The 17,538-nt window shown below is 25.2% G+C and overlaps 2 protein-coding genes across 2 annotated transcripts in view; both read left to right on the plus strand.

Moving 5' to 3' along the window:
- The first annotated feature begins 6,473 nt into the window (after positions 1 to 6,473).
- On the plus strand, positions 6,474 to 7,905 carry LOC136077951 (sorting and assembly machinery component 50 homolog). The gene has a single exon (XM_065792349.1). It carries the CDS (start codon positions 6,474 to 6,476, stop codon positions 7,830 to 7,832), a length of 1,359 nt encoding a protein of 452 aa, XP_065648421.1. The 3' UTR covers positions 7,833 to 7,905.
- Positions 7,906 to 8,011: 106 nt separating this feature from the next.
- The window catches only part of LOC100199549 (4-hydroxy-2-oxoglutarate aldolase, mitochondrial), a 20,571-nt gene continuing 11,044 nt past the window's right edge, over positions 8,012 to 17,538 (plus strand). Inside the window, exons 1-3 of the mRNA XM_065792350.1 lie at positions 8,012 to 8,514; positions 8,814 to 8,942; positions 16,795 to 16,922. Of these exons, the coding sequence (XP_065648422.1) occupies positions 8,301 to 8,514; positions 8,814 to 8,942; positions 16,795 to 16,922 (471 nt within the window). The 5' untranslated portion in view covers positions 8,012 to 8,300. The remainder of the gene's footprint in view (positions 8,515 to 8,813; positions 8,943 to 16,794; positions 16,923 to 17,538) is intronic.

Below are 17,538 nucleotides of genomic sequence, written 5' to 3' on the forward strand. Positions count from 1 at the left end.
TGTCAGTGCTACCAGTGTTGACTGCTTCAATGAGTCAGTGTTGACTGATTAACTACCATTGTAATTACCACAGCGCATTATCTTCCATGCAATTGAGCACGAGCTGGCACGGCAACTGTTGATGGGCTTACGGAATACGCCCGGTTCCGTCTAGTTAAATTACAACTAAATCCTTTTTTTTTTTTTTAGAAAAAAGTATATTAAAAGTATTAGTAATAAAATTTAAAATTTAAGTTATTTTTTTTGTGTACATTTTTATTCCGAATACTAAAGTTTCTCAATTACAAAAACTAAGCAGATTTTATATTGTCAGTCATTAAAATATTTTCTATTTGTTGTAAAAATAAAACCCAGAAAAAACCAACGGATCCAGCACCCCTTCAGGCTTGGCGCCCGGGTTAATTTGCCCCCTTTGCCCCTCCCTCTTAATATTTTCAAATCGAGAGGGAGGGGCAACATTTTATGTGAACATTAGAAAGTTGTCATAAGAAAGGCAATGTTTAAGTTAACCTGAGGTGAATGAAAAACTAATTCAAAATGATGGTTCTAAAAAGCCAAAAGAATCAAAACACACACGATAGAACTTGATAAAGCTTCAGATGAAAATTTAGCAAGTGCAAAATTAAAAGTGTAGTTCCCTCAAATTGATAGTATTTAAGTCTTATATGAATATAAGTTTAGTTAGTAGTAGAATATTAGATAATATAATTTATTTGAAATAAATATAAGCATGTAAATGTTTGGAGTTTGCTCCATGTCTCAATGTTTGGTTATCTTAGTGATTTTTTGGTGTGTGAGTTATCTTAAACACCAATTAATGCTGCATCCGCCCCTGCTTTAATGGTCGTTATAGACCTTTTCCGCAATACGGAAAGGTCTATAACGATTATTAAAGCTTTAACTTTAACTTTTTTCTTTAGGTTAAAATAAAAACATTTTTTACTTTTTTCTTTAGGTTACAATTTTCTTTAAAAAATAGGTTCATCATACTTATCATCGGCGTGCTCTTCAGTTGCTCTTCGTCAATCTTAAGTTATGTTTATTGTTTATACAAATTTTAAGAACGCGAAAATTAAAAAGGGGTCACTCGTTATTCTTTTTAATAACAATTTAAAATAATAAGAAACAAAATATGGTATGGTAATATAAAAAATATTGTAATTACACCATATTTTGTTGCATATTATTTTAAAATTACAATATTGTATACTTTATATATATATATATATATATATATATATATATATATATATATATATATATATATATATATATATATATATATATATATATATATATATATATATATACATATATATATACATATATTTAAATTCGTATTTCATAAAAATTAACCATTTATAAAATTTATATTTACCAATTACTCACGAGAAACGTTATTTTCAAGTTAAAAATTAATTATTGTAATATAAAATTATTGTTAAAATATTTATAAATATTATAATAATATTTATAAATATTTTTTCTCATTTTCGTGTAAATTTGTTGAATTTCAACAAAACACGAAGAAGTGATATTTTTTATATATATCATGTAAATTATAAAATATGTAAAGGAAATTTAATTAAGAAATAATAATTAATATAATTTATATATGTATATATGTATATATATATATATATATATATATATATATATATATATATATATATATATATATATATATATATATATATATATATATATATATATATATATATATATATGTATGTATGTATGTATGTATTAAATCACCTAATGGTCCTCAGAGTACCACCTCAGATTTGCTTCAAATTTTGATCACGCACAGTTTTTATGAAAAAAATCCAATCCTAAAATTTTTAAATTGATTGGCTAAACCGTTGAAAATTTATGATCAATACTGACCAAAATTTAAGAAATTTGAGTATCTGGAGCTTGCAGTAGATTTTCTTGATTTTCAACAGACTGTAACTTCTAAAATAAAAAAGGTGATCATCTGAAAATTTGTACAGTCATTCTTTTTCAGCTAAATAATCTGTTTTTGCAGGTGTTTTTGATTGATTTCAAACAGTTTTTGAATTATTGTACTTCATAGTCACTAAAAAATGCAATATTATAAAAAATTTTGGAAACTTGAAAATTATGCTACAGTTCAATATCTACAAATAGGCAGTTTCAATTTTATGTTACTTTTTTGGACTTAAGTGTATAATAAATTTTCTAACATTTAATTCTTATCTCCCAACTTCTAATTACAAAATAAATAAATCAAATCTAGATATAATGGAGTTGTAAACCACATTATAAACACTAAAATGTAAGTAAAGTGCGTGTTCTAATAAAAATTGCACAAGTCATTCAAATATTTAAGGCTTCAGAAAATCTTTGTTTTGATTAATTTACTTTTGTGACTACTGAAGGAAAACTCTGATTGACTTTTAATTATTTATTATGTCTGATGAAGGCGGTTTATTTATTCCTGTGTCTACTGGTAGAAAAGTTTTGGTATGTAATTAAATTATTTCTTTAAGTCTCCATCTTTTTATTTTATCTATTTATTTCTTACCTGTGGTAAAAATCAAAATTATGATTTAAAAATTAGTTTAACACTTGTAGCAGTTAAAAACTTCTTTTGAAATACATTTGATAAATTACATTCACTTTCTAGGCATAAAAAATAGTTTAAGTAGTTGAAATAAACTATGTAACTTTTTACTGTGGAGGTACTCTATATATGCAATCACCAAAAAAAATTAAAAATCTATACTTTATTTTATTACATGATTGTAGCCCTATGATTTAGGTGTATATTTTTAACTTTTCCCTAGATAAATATAATCAGTTTTCCCTTAAGTGATATAATCAGTGCCTAAATTCAATTTATTTGATATGATTTTATTTATTTAGCAATTGTTTTTATTTATTTAGGAGTATATTAATTCTATGCATATAATATAATTATAATGATATAATTTACACATGGTTACCATTTTAGTGTAAAACACTTCAATTACATTAAGAGTTTGTATTAAAATCTAAATCTAAAGTTTGAAGACTGTATCTTTATTGGAAACAACTCCACTGAAAAATGTTAGTAAATGCAATAAATTTCGATGTGGAAAGCAAAAGTTAAAAAACTGGATACAACTATGACAAACATAGTAGCATCAGCATTGGATAGAGTAATAGTGCATAGACTTTAATGATTTAGATAAACTTTTAGATGTAAAAAAAAGTAAAAATAAGTTTGATGGAAGAAGATGTTCAGTTTCTCTCATATGTTAGTTAGTCAATTAAAAAAAGTTGCAAAACGTTTTTATTTTAACAACATCTTGCTAAGGAAGCCCGAACATTGAAAAATAAAAAATGGATTAAAAAAAAAAGTTTTTGTTTCTGTACATATAAATAATCTAAAAGTTCATAAACAACAACACCTAAAATTAGTTTGTTTAAAGGAACTTCATCTTTAGTTTAAGAAGTTATATCCGAAAATCCAGTGTCAATTAGTGTTGCATCATATTTGACAGTAGGGGAAGTCATTGAGTTTTTGTTTGTTCTTATCATCAAAATGCTTAGTTGATGCGTCCTGCTTTACTTAAGGGCCTTTTATCTGATCTACCTAAAGGTCATATGTTATATTACAAAGATTTGATAAAGTTATGTTTGTAATATAGATAATTGAAGCTACATGTTCATTTTATTCCAACTGCCCTGGCAAAGTAAATTTGAAGACTTACATGGAAAATGTGTTTAAAAATAATGATTTTGATTTTGACGAACAGATCACATACAAATAATGGGTGTCAACTGACTGAACTGCTTTTATCACAGCCCAAGCAAACATTGAGTTTATCAAAACTCTAAGTGAAACTTTTTACGGTATCTGTCACTTCCGCTTAATAAAAGAAGCATAATCTTCTGGCAGTTTACTGTTTTCTCACAAAGTTACTCCCTATGGTCAAAATCGAACTACTTACAATCACTGAAGTATTTCATTTTATTGATCACAGTTTTAGTGTAACAGAAATAAAAAAATACAAATACCTACTAAACCTAATGTACCAGCATAAAGATCACAATATAAATGCTGAGCACCACTTCCTTACTACATCCCATGGCTAAAGTCTATGTAATTGAATAAGAGGAATTATAAAAAAAGAGGCAGCAAAAGCAAGTCAATGAGCAGCAATTACAAATCAGATTCTCACATCACACAAACTGTTTTTATTGGTGTTAGAAGTTGATAACATATTTTATCAAGTGATGATATTAATAACCATAAAACTTATTTCAACCTCAAGAAATAATATGAAGAGATGAGCACAGTCCCCTGCAGCAAATTTTGTTACAGGAAGAGAGAAATTTTTCACAGAGAATCTCTAGCAATACTATCTATGATTTTAATTCTTTGGATAATGTTAACTTGGTACAAAAAGTTCCTTCAAATTTTAAACCCGGTAAATGCATTGCATGCTTTCAAGATGATAAATGGTACATAGGGTTTGTGCTTGAGATTTATAATGAAAACCAAGATATTAATGTGAAGTTCATGCATAGAAACAAATTAAATTTGAAATAGACTTATGATGCACTATGAAGTCACTTTTTGTCCATTTGACAAAGTAATATGTCAAATAGTTGCTCCATTCATTAAGAGTAGAAGTGCTACAACCATGCTAATAATGATTATGTGATTATGTAACCGTGACTACAACCATGCTAATAATGATTATGACAGTATTATGAGTTATCTAAATTAGAGATAAAGAAATTAGTGTACCTGTGCTTCAAGTTTTTTTTTTTTTAGATTTCTTTCTTTTGAACTAAAAAAGTATCACATTTGAAAGGCTGAAGTTATGTCATAAGATAGAGTAGAGTATGAGTCTTTAAATTTTTTTGGTAATTTTCTATATATAGAACTTTCTGCCATAAAAATTTTCTTATTTATTTCAACTGTTTAAGCTATTTTCTATACCTGCGAAGTAAATGTAATTTATCATACTTTTCAAAAAAAAAAAATTTTTACAGGCTGCTGCAGTAAAATTTTTACAGGCTGCTAAGTAAATAAAAGTAACAAAAAAATTGATACAGCCTGTTAATAAGTATTGAACTGCAGCACATTAAAATTTCCAAAACTTTTCCTAATATTGTGTTATTTAGCAACTTTAAGGAACAATGACTCAAAAATTGTTTAAAGTCATTCTAAAACAACTGCAAAAATTAATTATTTGGGTGAAAAACTTCTTATGTACAAGTTTTCAGGTGATCACTTTTTTTATTTACAATCAATAAATCTACTGTGAGCTCCACATACTAAAATTTTTTCAATTTTGTTCAATATTGAATCAATCATAACTTTTAAATGGTTTGGTAAATTAGGCTGCAATTTTTAGGGTCGTGTTTCTCTCATAAAATCTGTGGGTGGTCAAAATTTGAAGCAAATCTCAGGTAGTACTCTGAGGCAGTTTCAAAAAACTGGGTGATTTTATATGGAATAAACCATACATAAATATATTATATATATATATATATATATATATATATATATATATATATATATATATATATATATATATATATATATATGTATATATATATATATATATATATATATATATATATATATATATACATATATATATATATATATATATGTATATGTACATATTAGGGTGGAGTGAATTTTAGTTTTTTTTACAATTCGTTTAGGCTGGGTGTGCAAAAGTTGTCTATTCATTTCAGAAATATTCTGGAAAAATATCAATGCTCTAGGAAATTATCTTGAGGTGCCTCAAGACCTTCAAAATTTTAATGGGTCCCTAATATTATATTAAAAAAAATTACAATTATTTTATAAAAAAATTATTATTTAAAATTTTTTTGAAATTATAATTAAAAAAAAAAAAACTTTTTTTCATTTTTAGTTTAAAAGGTCATTTTTTCTGCAATAAACTATAAAATAACATTTTTTTTTTTTAAAAGTAATTGTTATTTTTGAAATTTTTAAAAAATTTTGCTTCTTTTGAGACCCAACATGACATACTTTAAAAATTTTTTTTTTATATAATATTTGGGACCCATTAAAATTTTGAAGGTCTTGAGGCACCTCAAGATAATTTCCTAGAGCATTGATATTTTTCCAGAGTATTTCTGAAATGAATAGACAACTTTTGCACACCCAGGCTAAATGAATTGTAAAAAAACTAAAATTCACTCCACCCTAGTACGTATGTATATATATATATATATATATATATATATATATATATATATATATATATATATATATATATAATATATATATATATATGTATATATGTATATATATATGTATATATGTATATATATATGTATATATGTATATATATATATATGTATATATATATATGTATATATATATATATATATATATATATATATATATATATATATATATATATATATATATATATATAAATTCTTTGCAATAATTATAGATAACAAAAACTAGGATGGGAGGATCATACGTAAAACCCATCTACGCAGCAGATGCATCACAATTTATAATTCAAGCTGAAGAGACAGACATTGATGAAAATGACATCCCACTAAAAGTCCCTGCTGTCATTAAAAACATCTTTATTGATGGACTATGCAAAACAAAAAATGTTCTAATTGCTAATCAACTTTCTGATATGTTTAAAGCTAAAACATTTTCAGATATAATGACTGAGGCTCATCTGGGAAAATTAAAGTTAGAGCGACTTGGCATTTTTTCAAGTATTGATGTTTTAGTTGATGTTTCAGAAGATAGTCATGGTGATGTATTTGATGTTCATTACATTGTTAAAGAAAAACGGAGGTTTTCTATGAATATTGGCACAAGTATTGGAGCAAATGAAGGTGGAATGACTATGAATGCTAATATCAACAACATTAGAGGTTATGGGGAAACATTAAAGTCTGGTCTTTCTTTTGGTACACGTGTTTCATCTGCTTATGAATTTGCTTATATCAAACCTTTTTCAAATGACTCTGATAAAAAATTTACTATTCGTCTTATTAAATCAATGGAAGATAAATCTCAATCACTATATAACGAAAATACAAAAGGCGCTGGGTTTGATTTTCAAATACCTAGTGCTCTAGGTGTTCATGTATTTGGATTAGACTTTATGTGCAGAGAAAATTTGATTAATTTAGAAGCTCCATTTAGTGTTAGAGAAAATGCTGGCCATTCATTAAAATCTTCTATCAAACATACTCTTACGAGTGATGGCAGAGATGATTGGATATTTCCTTCTTCTGGCCATCTTGTAAAGCACAGTGTTGAGTACAGTGGAATCGGAGGAAATGTTAAATCTATTAAGTCTGATCTAGAACTACAAATTAATAAAGAAATAATACCTAATGTTGTTGTTTCTTGTTCCTTTCAAGGTGGTGTTGTACGATCTTTGACATCTGATCTGCTTTTGATAAATGATAGATTGTTTCTTGGTGGACCTGTTTCTATCAGAGGGTTTGCAACAAGAGGAATTGGCAGACATGATGGACAAGCTTCTCTTGGTGGAGAAAAGTATTGGGCATCAGGGCTACATTTGTACACTCCACTGCCGTTTAGACCAGGACAAGGTGGTTTCGGAGATTTGTTTCGATTACATTTATTTTTTAATGCTGGTTCTTTGTCCGATTTTAATACAAGTTTTAGAGACTTTATATCAAAACCTAGATATTCCTATGGCCTTGGAGTGATGATTATGTTGGGTGCAGTTGCTCGTCTGGAGATAAATTATTGCATTCCTAAAAATGCTCAACCTGGTGATGTTATAAATAATGGTCTTCAAGTTGGTGTTGGAATGAGCTTTCTATAGGTTTATATCATATACTGATTTGAAATAAATTTTGTAAAAATAATTTAATTTTCAAGAAACTTTCCCTCTCATATTTTGTTGTTTCTCTTTATTTTGTTGTTTATTTTATTTTAATTTCTTTCAAAAATGTGAAATTTAACAATTTTTTTTTTTAAATTTGATTTATGTTTACAAATTTTATTTAACAAGTTTTTTCGGTTTTAGATTTTTCAATTATTATATAAAAATAATGCATTTGCTATAGTTTAGTTTTTTTAGTTCGTTAACTGAATATATTATAAAATATAAGAACAAATACTAAATTTGTGAGCCAATTAATGGACAGTTCTAGACCTAAACTAATATTATATTTAATGAAATCAAAAGAAAATTTACCCTAACCAAGGTTATGTATTTATCTTTTGCTGTTGTTCACTAATACATTTAAATTTTATTATTAAGTTATTGTAGATTTAAATCAAAGTTAAAATGATAGTTTTTAGAAGTCTTAGTGGCATCTCTAAATTTTTATATAAACCTGCAATTATTCAATCAGTTAGGCCATTTGTTTCAAGTTTAGAGCATGTATTAGATTTATCTGGGGTGTTTCCTCCAATCCCAACACCCTTCACAGATAAAGAAGATATAGACTGGACAAGTTTAAAAGAAAATTTAAAAAAATGGGAACAAATTGATTTTAGAGGTGAGTTAATGTTTGATATCTATATAAATTCGTTGAGCAGATTTCTTTTTTAAAGTTAGTATTTAAAATCTGTAAGTATTTAAAATAGTAAGTATAATAGTAAAGTAAGTCTGAAAAAATCTAAAAAAAGTAAAATCTGAAAATCCATGTTTTTTTTTGGTTTAAACAGAATATCTGAAATTTTTAAAGACTCAATCACTTTGTTTAACTAAATCTCTTTTTTGTAAAATTAATCTATAATTTTTAATATGAATCTATCAGTTTTTCTGTAATATTAAGTCGTAAAATTATCTTATTAGGTTATGTTGTCCAAGGCTCAAATGGAGAGTATGTTTTACTTTCACACAAAGAACGAGTTGATATGGTGAGTTTTGTACGAAAAAATACTGGCGTTGATAAGCTAATTATAGCTGGATCAGCATGTGAAGGTATCGAATAAAATATGTTGTGTATATATATATATATATATATATATATATATATATATATATATATATATATATATATATGTATATATATATGTAAATTATGTTAGTGTATTTTACAAATAGAGTGCTCTTAAAGAACAGAGCAATAATAAATTAAATTAGTAAAAAACACTTATCTAACTTTTATCTTCTACTTTAAGTTTCACCGTTGCTGGATCATCAGGAACTCTTCCTGATGATCCAGCAATGGTAAAACTGAAAGTAGAAGATAAAAGTTAGATAAGTGTTTTTTACTAATTTAATATATATATATATATATATATATATATATATATATATATATATATATATATATATATATATATATATATATAAATTAGTAAAAAACACTTATCTAACTTTTATCTTCTACTTGAAGTTTCACCATTGCTGGATCATCAGGAAGAGTTACTAAATCTCAAAAAAAATTCAATTTATAGAAAAAAATATTTTACAGGAAGTTATAAATTATTATAAAAAAATTTTTAATTACTAATAATTTACATTTAATTAAAACAACGCCTGTTACACTAGTAACAGGCCTTGTTTTAATTAAGAAATGTCTTAGCAAATTAACTCCTCATAACTTTGACGTCATAAAATTATCTTTATTTTTTTATAATTGAGAAAAACAAATCTAGAAGTTTTATTTTGTAAATGTATATGTTGTAAAATGTCTATTTTGTTTCAATACTTTTTTTTTTTAATTTGAAATAGTTAAATTTAATATGACATTTTTTATTATCATTTAACATAAATTAATTTCTTTCTTTTCTTTACATTTGTATAAATGAATTAAAATATGTTTTTTTTTTTTTTTTTTTAATTATTTATTTAAATTGTGGCGTCACAAATAATGATTTCTTACTTTTAACAAGTTATTAATCAATACAAAATATTACTTGTTGCAAAGAAAAAAACTCAAGTTAATTACTTTACCAGCACTTTTTTTGTGTGATGAACAAAGATCTAAGTTTCCAAGTATCTTTTATGAAAATATATACAGTTGCGCTTTCACTTGCCTTAAAACAAACATATGCTTTATGAATATTTTTGACGCAGTGTTATAGGTTATAAAAATTTTACAAGAATTTTAATTTTTTGTAAAAAAAAAAGAAAAGAAGGAAGAAAAATCAAAAAATAAAATTTTTTTTAGTTTAAATAACTTTTTTTAATCAAAATTCTTTCTAAATATAAGGAAATTTCTATTTTCACTTTTTTGATATCACACCATCTGTTAATTTATATAAAGCTGATGTAACTATTATAAAAATTTTTTTTTTCTAAACTTTTTTCTACTATCTTTCGCAAAATAAAACTTGTAAATATAAAGACATTGCAAGAGATTGCTCCAAGCGTAAATTTAAGCAAAAAAATTAATAATAGAGTTATATCCATAAAGGAAGTTTTTTTTTAATTATAAAAAAATAATCTCTTTATAAGATGTCATTTAAAGTTTGTAATAATTAATGTTTTTTCATTTTTCAATAAAATCAATCATTATAACAAAAGAAACAAACAAATTAAAAATATCGAAAGTGGCACTAACTTAAAATAAAATTTAACATGTACTTTTTTTTAACTAATATTTTTTTTTTTTTTTTTAATTCGGTAATTATTTTTGTTATTGTTTGTTATAAGATATTGCCTAAATAAATATTCTTGCTATTGCAAGATGATAAATATAAGTTTTTTTAAATATGATTCTATTATGATTTCTTTTTTAAAGTGTTGTATAATGTCTTCTTTTTTTTTTTTTTTTTTTTTTGCTTATAATTTTTCATGGAAAAGTTATAATAATAAAAATAAAATTCTCTTTGTTTTTTCTTAACTAATTAGATTTGTAAATATGTGCCATTCACAATGTAATAATTTGTCAGTAGCGCGAATATCAAACATAATTTCGATGCTAACTTTTTTACATAATCGTCATTCAAACTTCATAAGTGGTTTTTATACCGTTAATTATTTCTTTTATCTTACCACTTAAACTATATATTTAGACTTGTTTAAATATTAAAAAATGATAAAAAGTGACTCTGCCGAAACGGCCTAGTGCGTACATAAATAATGCGCCAGTTTACGCTTTAAAACCAGGTCTGTAGTAAGATAGTCTGTGCAATCGTGAAAGGATTTAGTTGAAGCTTTAAATTTGTTTTAATTCTTTTTTGTTCTTTCTAGGACATAACTGCTACATAGCTCGTTTTTTTTGTGTATGAGTTGTGAGTCAGATGAGAAGTTGTTAAGTAATGTTTGTTTACCAAAAGGTCTTTATTGTAAATGTTTTATTTGTTTCTATGACACATTGATTGCATAGAGATGACTAACATAGCTGCCAACATAGGTAGATATGGAAGTGGTTATTTTAAGAGCAAATTGTAGAGTCATTCAGTAAGCATCCAAAAGGATAGACATTCTAAATAGCGAGAGTTATACAAAGTGGGAAAATAATCTCTATGTTAGAGAGGGCAGAACATAATAATTGCTATTAGTTTTCTATGCAAGTGATGGCAATATATTGTCGTACCTAATGCTAGCTGGTGTAAAATGGCTAACATAACCAAACATAAGTGAAAGAATTGCTCTCATGTAACATAATACACTAGACTGATGCACTATCGTGTCAGTATATGTTATGATAAAATATACTATAAAATAAAGTTTTGCTAGTCATTATATAAAAAGTAAGTATAAATTAGAAATATCAAGTAACACTTGTTGACTAGTATAATAAATATTGTGACTAAATAAAGTGTCTATAGTTATAATAAAAATATAATAAAGGTGTGAAAACGGGAAGAAGTACAGGTAAAAAATGTTGGCACCATTATAACTGATTAAAAATTAAGGAGTGAATGTATGGTGGCCATCCACTCTTAAAAATGCATTGCAATCACAAATGATGTTTTAAGCTCAAAATCTCCACATCCAGTAATTTATAAAAACCAGCAAACTCAGAACATAATAAATATATGATGACTATTTAAATAAAAAATACTACAAAGTATGCATAGTAAGTGACCAGGGTTAAATTATCACTGGGACCAGGGCTAGGTTGTGATAAAAAATAGCCAAGGTGAGGTTTTGATGAGGCTGCATAAACAATGGTACATCCTAAAGTATATTTTTTTAATTTAAAATTGATGTTATATTTATGTAATAGATATCTAGAGGAGTAACAAGATTCTTACTAAGTGGAAAATTAATCTTTATGTTAGAGAGGGGAAAACATAATCAGTATACACATTTAGAAAAGCCTAGTAACTACTTAGAATATGACATTAAACAAAGTAATGCAACATTAAACGTTATCTGGAGTATTAATATTTAGATTAAAAATCAAACTAAGATATAAATAAATTGGATTTATAGCAAAATCTTGTCTTGGTTTTTAATGGTTGATTAAAAACATAAAGTAATTAAACTACCTATCATTCATTTTTAACAAACACCAAGAAACATCAACCGAAAGTCAACCGTCTATTAACACAAAACATCAAAAAAATAACATCTTATTAACTGTAATAGTAAATAGAAAAACAATAAAATGTACCTTATAAATTTTTGTTAGCTTTCAAGGAGAATTGTTTTTTGTTTTTTTAATTTTACAATTAGTATTAGTAGTTTCAATAAATAAACATTTGTTTGTTGTTGGTTGTTTACTTAGTCTGTTTAGGTTCTTAAAAAGTTAAAAATGACTGGTAAAGTAATATGAAACACTGAAGTGTTTTTTAGCTACTTCAATTTACTTAAATTTTAATTTTTTTAAACATGTCTTAGATTAGGTTTATGAAAAATTAGGTTAATGAAAATAATTTTTTTTAGAAAAGCCAGGGGCTACTGCAGGGACTAATTTATTATTTTTCTAGAATAGTCTCTCCAAACTAATTCTGATTTGAATAATTTGATTATTCAGTTTTATTTTAAATTAAAATTTAATTTATGTATTTAACATAAAAACTAAATAAAATAAGACTGTTATTAGTTGACATGTAAGTTTATATACATATATGTGTGTATATTTCAGTATATTTTATATTTCTCTGTAATATGCAAGTGACAATGATATAGCATGTTTAGCATTGAATTAAATCAATATGATTTATCTCAATCTTTCCAACACTATTTTATGTTAATTTATTTTAATGTTGCAGCATTAAATGCATTGTTTAAAAAATAGTATCAAAATATGTAAGAAAACTATGTTTAAAAGTTACAAAGTTTAATATTAAATATATTAAAATAAACATAATTTCTTAATATTTTAAAAAATAATAAGTTTATAATAAATAATAATTTAAAAACTTTTATATATATATAAGCATGGCCTACTTTATACACGGCCGGATATGTTTCATAAATAGGCTGAAAATTAGAAGGCCAGTTTTTCAGTATTTTAAGTTTTTGTGTTTTAAAATGTAAAATAGTTTTAAAAGTTTTTAATATTTTTTAGGCTAATTCATCTGTGTTAAATTTTAAATTAGTAATACAATTATCAAATATTAAGTAAAACTATATTTTACAGTTCATTTTAAATATATAATTTTTAACATTTAAAATATTACAGATGCATTTATAAAATAGCATTTGGAGTTGAGATATTAACAATATTGAAATTATAAACAAATTTTTAGTTTACAAATTTTAAAACAATTTATTTGTATAAACAATTTATATATATATATATATATATATATATATATATATATATATATATATATATATATATATATATATATATATATATATATATATATATATATATATATATATATATATATATTCAATACATTTCTTATTTTCTTTTTTCTCTTTGTCTCCTTTTGAAAGATAATACAGTATCTTTGTGTTTACTCCCACTTACAATCTTTTGTTCATTATTATAAAAAATATTTATTACTGCTACAAGAGAAAGTCCCCACTCAAAATGACTATCACAAAGAAATTTTGGTTCAAATTATATTCATATAAAATATTTTCGCGAACTTTTCTGATCTCAAGAGTTTCCAACGTAAGTAGACTTTGTTTCACTGCATCAAGCATAGCAAAGCAACTAACAACATGACTTGCAAGTAACTTTGAGGGAGTTAAGAGACCTCCTCTGGATACTAGGTCAATATATTCTGCATCTATGTCAACAACATCACTTTTTAGCAATAAAGTACACAATTCACATTTCAATTTTTTAAGTAACTTTCTGCATATATATCCAGCAATAAAAATTGTAACCTCTTTACTGTCTTCATCTAACTCACTTTCCTGAATTTCATTATTAAAAAGTTCTGAAATCGAATTCACATCTGAATCGAATTCACATCTGAAATCGAATTCACATCTCAATGAAAAGGTTTTAAATCCAGTTTCCAAAAGCAAAAAGGATGTTGTATTTGATGCTGAGTATTCATTAGGAAAATAACTTTGAATTGCAGCTGAAGTTGTTTCATGGAATATATTTAATGCCAAGTTGACATCTTGTTTATTGCTACCTGGATATAGAGTCTTTTCCCCTAATATATATGCCTTTCTTAAGTTTACTGAAAGAGTTTTGTCTTTTTCATGTACTCTATGAAGCAAAGCCCAAGAGATATCCCCTGCAGACACTTTTATATTAAAACCGTAATCAGTGAACTGAAATGGCGGGAAAATGAACTTTTTAGTACTAATCAAATTATTTCTAAAGTTTTAAGGCAAATGAACACTATCATACATTAGATAAACTTTATGATCATTATAAGTGATAAAGAAATTTTCTTCTGGCTTGTCTGACCCATGAATGCTAAGCAATTTTAAATACGCTGAGACATTTGTTGGATGGTTGTCTGCAATCAATGCTCGAATATTAAAATCATTTTTAATGAAATCTCCAGTGATATTTGTCTCTGGGATGGCTTTAATTACATAAGGTATTGATTTCTTAAGGCCAACATTCATAAAGACAATTACTCCTTTGTAGAGATTACCCTCTTTATCTTGTCCAGTTAATCTACCACTGTGGTATTCACAAGATTGCTGCAGATACATTTTATCAAAAAGAATAACACAATCATTGCTTATTTTGTCCTCATTTAACAATAACTTTAATGATTTTATGGAATCAATTCCACCTGATACTAACTTTTTTAATAGTGACTTTGATGGTAAAGAAGTTGTTCCAGAAGATGTGAATAAGCCTGAGATGATGAATATCTTTGGATTAGTGCAAAACGTAACATTTTTGAAGAATATTGAGGTCGACCTTTAGATTTAAAAAAGATTAGTTTTGAAAGTTCATTAACTAAATAGTAGGAGTTTCCTTCAACAAGATTGTGCATATAAGACACCAAATTATCTAAAATAGATAAACTTGTGAGTTTACAATTGTTGATAGTTCTAAACCAATGAGGAAGTGGAAGTGGACAACTTTTATAATGCAGTTTTACATGCAAATTGTTATCAACACTTATCGATTCAATAAAAGGAGTGGAGTCTACAAAAAACAAATGATAATATAAAACAAAACTTTCATATCTTTGAAAACTAAATCCATTTGGAGAGTTAGATTCATAAGCATATCAATGTTTTTTATTTTATCCATTTCTTGAAATGAATGAATTTCATCTGGAATAGTAGAATCTCGTTTAGTTGGTGGTTTACGAAAGTTAGAAACTTAAGGCATTACAGAAGATGGAATACAAGTTTCTTCAGAATAAATAGATGGAACAGGTTTTAACTCGTGTTTTAAAGTAACTCGTTTTCCATATTTTAAATATGGAAAACGAGTTACTTTTTTAAACTTTTCTTCAAAATGATCCATGCAAATAACTGAATGTTTGCTTGGTTTCCAATCTTTTCTGTTTACAAATTTAATCCATTTTTCTTCTAAGCTAGTATCTTTGGGAAAACTAAAAACAGCTTTACTTGCAAAAAAAGAACTAGATTCACGTTTTTTAAATTTATAGCCAGTTCGACAATTAACCACAGCGCATTTATTTACCATAGTTCTCACAACTAATTTGGAAACTTGATCAACACGACGTCGTTGGCGAAAAAAACTCTGCAAAACTGGCCTTCTAATTTTCGGCCTATTTATGCAACATATCCGGCCGTGTATAAAGTAGGCCATGATATAAGGCCTATAGCATCACTCAAAGAGTTGCCATCGTCTTTACCATTTTAATCTAAGCTAACAAACCAAATTAATCTTTCGTAAAAAGAACTATACTGTCGCAATATTTTCATTGCAAGTTTTGATGCAATCAGTAATCTATAAAATTTTCTTTTTAACTTTTCAATAAGTTTGATAGTTATTTTTTTTTTAAAAAGAAATGTATTTAAAAATAAGCTTTTTTGATACATTAAATTACTTTTTTGACCCATAAATTTTTTTTTTCGACATCTGATTGTTTAATCTATAGAACTGTTTGATTTTCTCTTTGATTTTAATTATTTAGGAATAATAAGTTTCTCTATTTCTAGTTTTAAGTTAAGGGCATCTTGGTTGTATAATTGATAAAACTTTTTCAGACCAAAAAAGTTTCTATTTATAAACATTTTTGTTAAAATTTTTTAATTAAGTATTAAAATGAATTTATTTGAATCATTTTAACTTAATGATGTCACTCGTGCAGGTTCTTGATTGCTTACCTTTTTTTTACTTGATGTATGGTTAAAGAAATTTTACAGTTTTTTTATTTTATTATTAGGAGATGGTGATTTGAGATGGAAATTAGGGGTGATGTAAAATAAAGATATGGAATGGTGATGTCAATCACTATTAGAGCATAGTATTTTCAATATCATATTTTTAATACCAATATTAACAAATTTTTTTAAGGAACAAGAGAAACTCTTGAATTAACAAACAAAATGGCTGATGTTGGTGCAGATGTTGCTCTTATAGCAACACCCTCATTTTATAAAAATAAAATGAATACTAATGCCATGATTCAGCATTATACAACGGTGAGCTTTTTTGTTATTTTAAAAATCTTTCATTTTATAGTAATATAATATTGAAATAATTTTTTTTTTCTATGCTATAATATTTTATTATACTATATATATATATATATATATATATATATATATATATATATATATATATATATATATATATATATATATATATATATATATATATATATATATATATATATATATATAACTTAAACTTTGAAATGCAAATTTTTTTGAAAAGCTTTGAAGAAAAGCCTTTAGTAACGTAGTTTTTCCTACAGGAGGAGGTGCTGCCTGGAAATACAGACCTCAAAGTGTTTGAGGTCTGCAAAAAATTGCTAACATTGTTTAAATGTTTTATGGTATGACCTTTGTATCAAATTTTTTTGCAGACCTAATGCCAACCTCAAAGAGATTATATATATATATATATATATATATATATATATATATATATATATATATATATATATATGTATATATATATATATATATATGTATATATATATATATATATATATATATATATATATATATATATATGTATATATATATATATATATATATATATATATATATATATATATATATATATATATATATTTATATATATATTATATAT

This window comes from Hydra vulgaris, chromosome 03, assembly GCF_038396675.1.
Source record: "Hydra vulgaris chromosome 03, alternate assembly HydraT2T_AEP".
In the NCBI taxonomy this organism is placed as follows: domain Eukaryota; kingdom Metazoa; phylum Cnidaria; class Hydrozoa; order Anthoathecata; family Hydridae; genus Hydra; species Hydra vulgaris.

What these genes read in the sequence shown, in the direction of transcription:
- LOC136077951 (XM_065792349.1), top strand. Translation starts at nt 6,474, where the DNA reads ATGGGAGGATCATACGTAAAACCCATCTACGCAGCAGATGCATCACAA.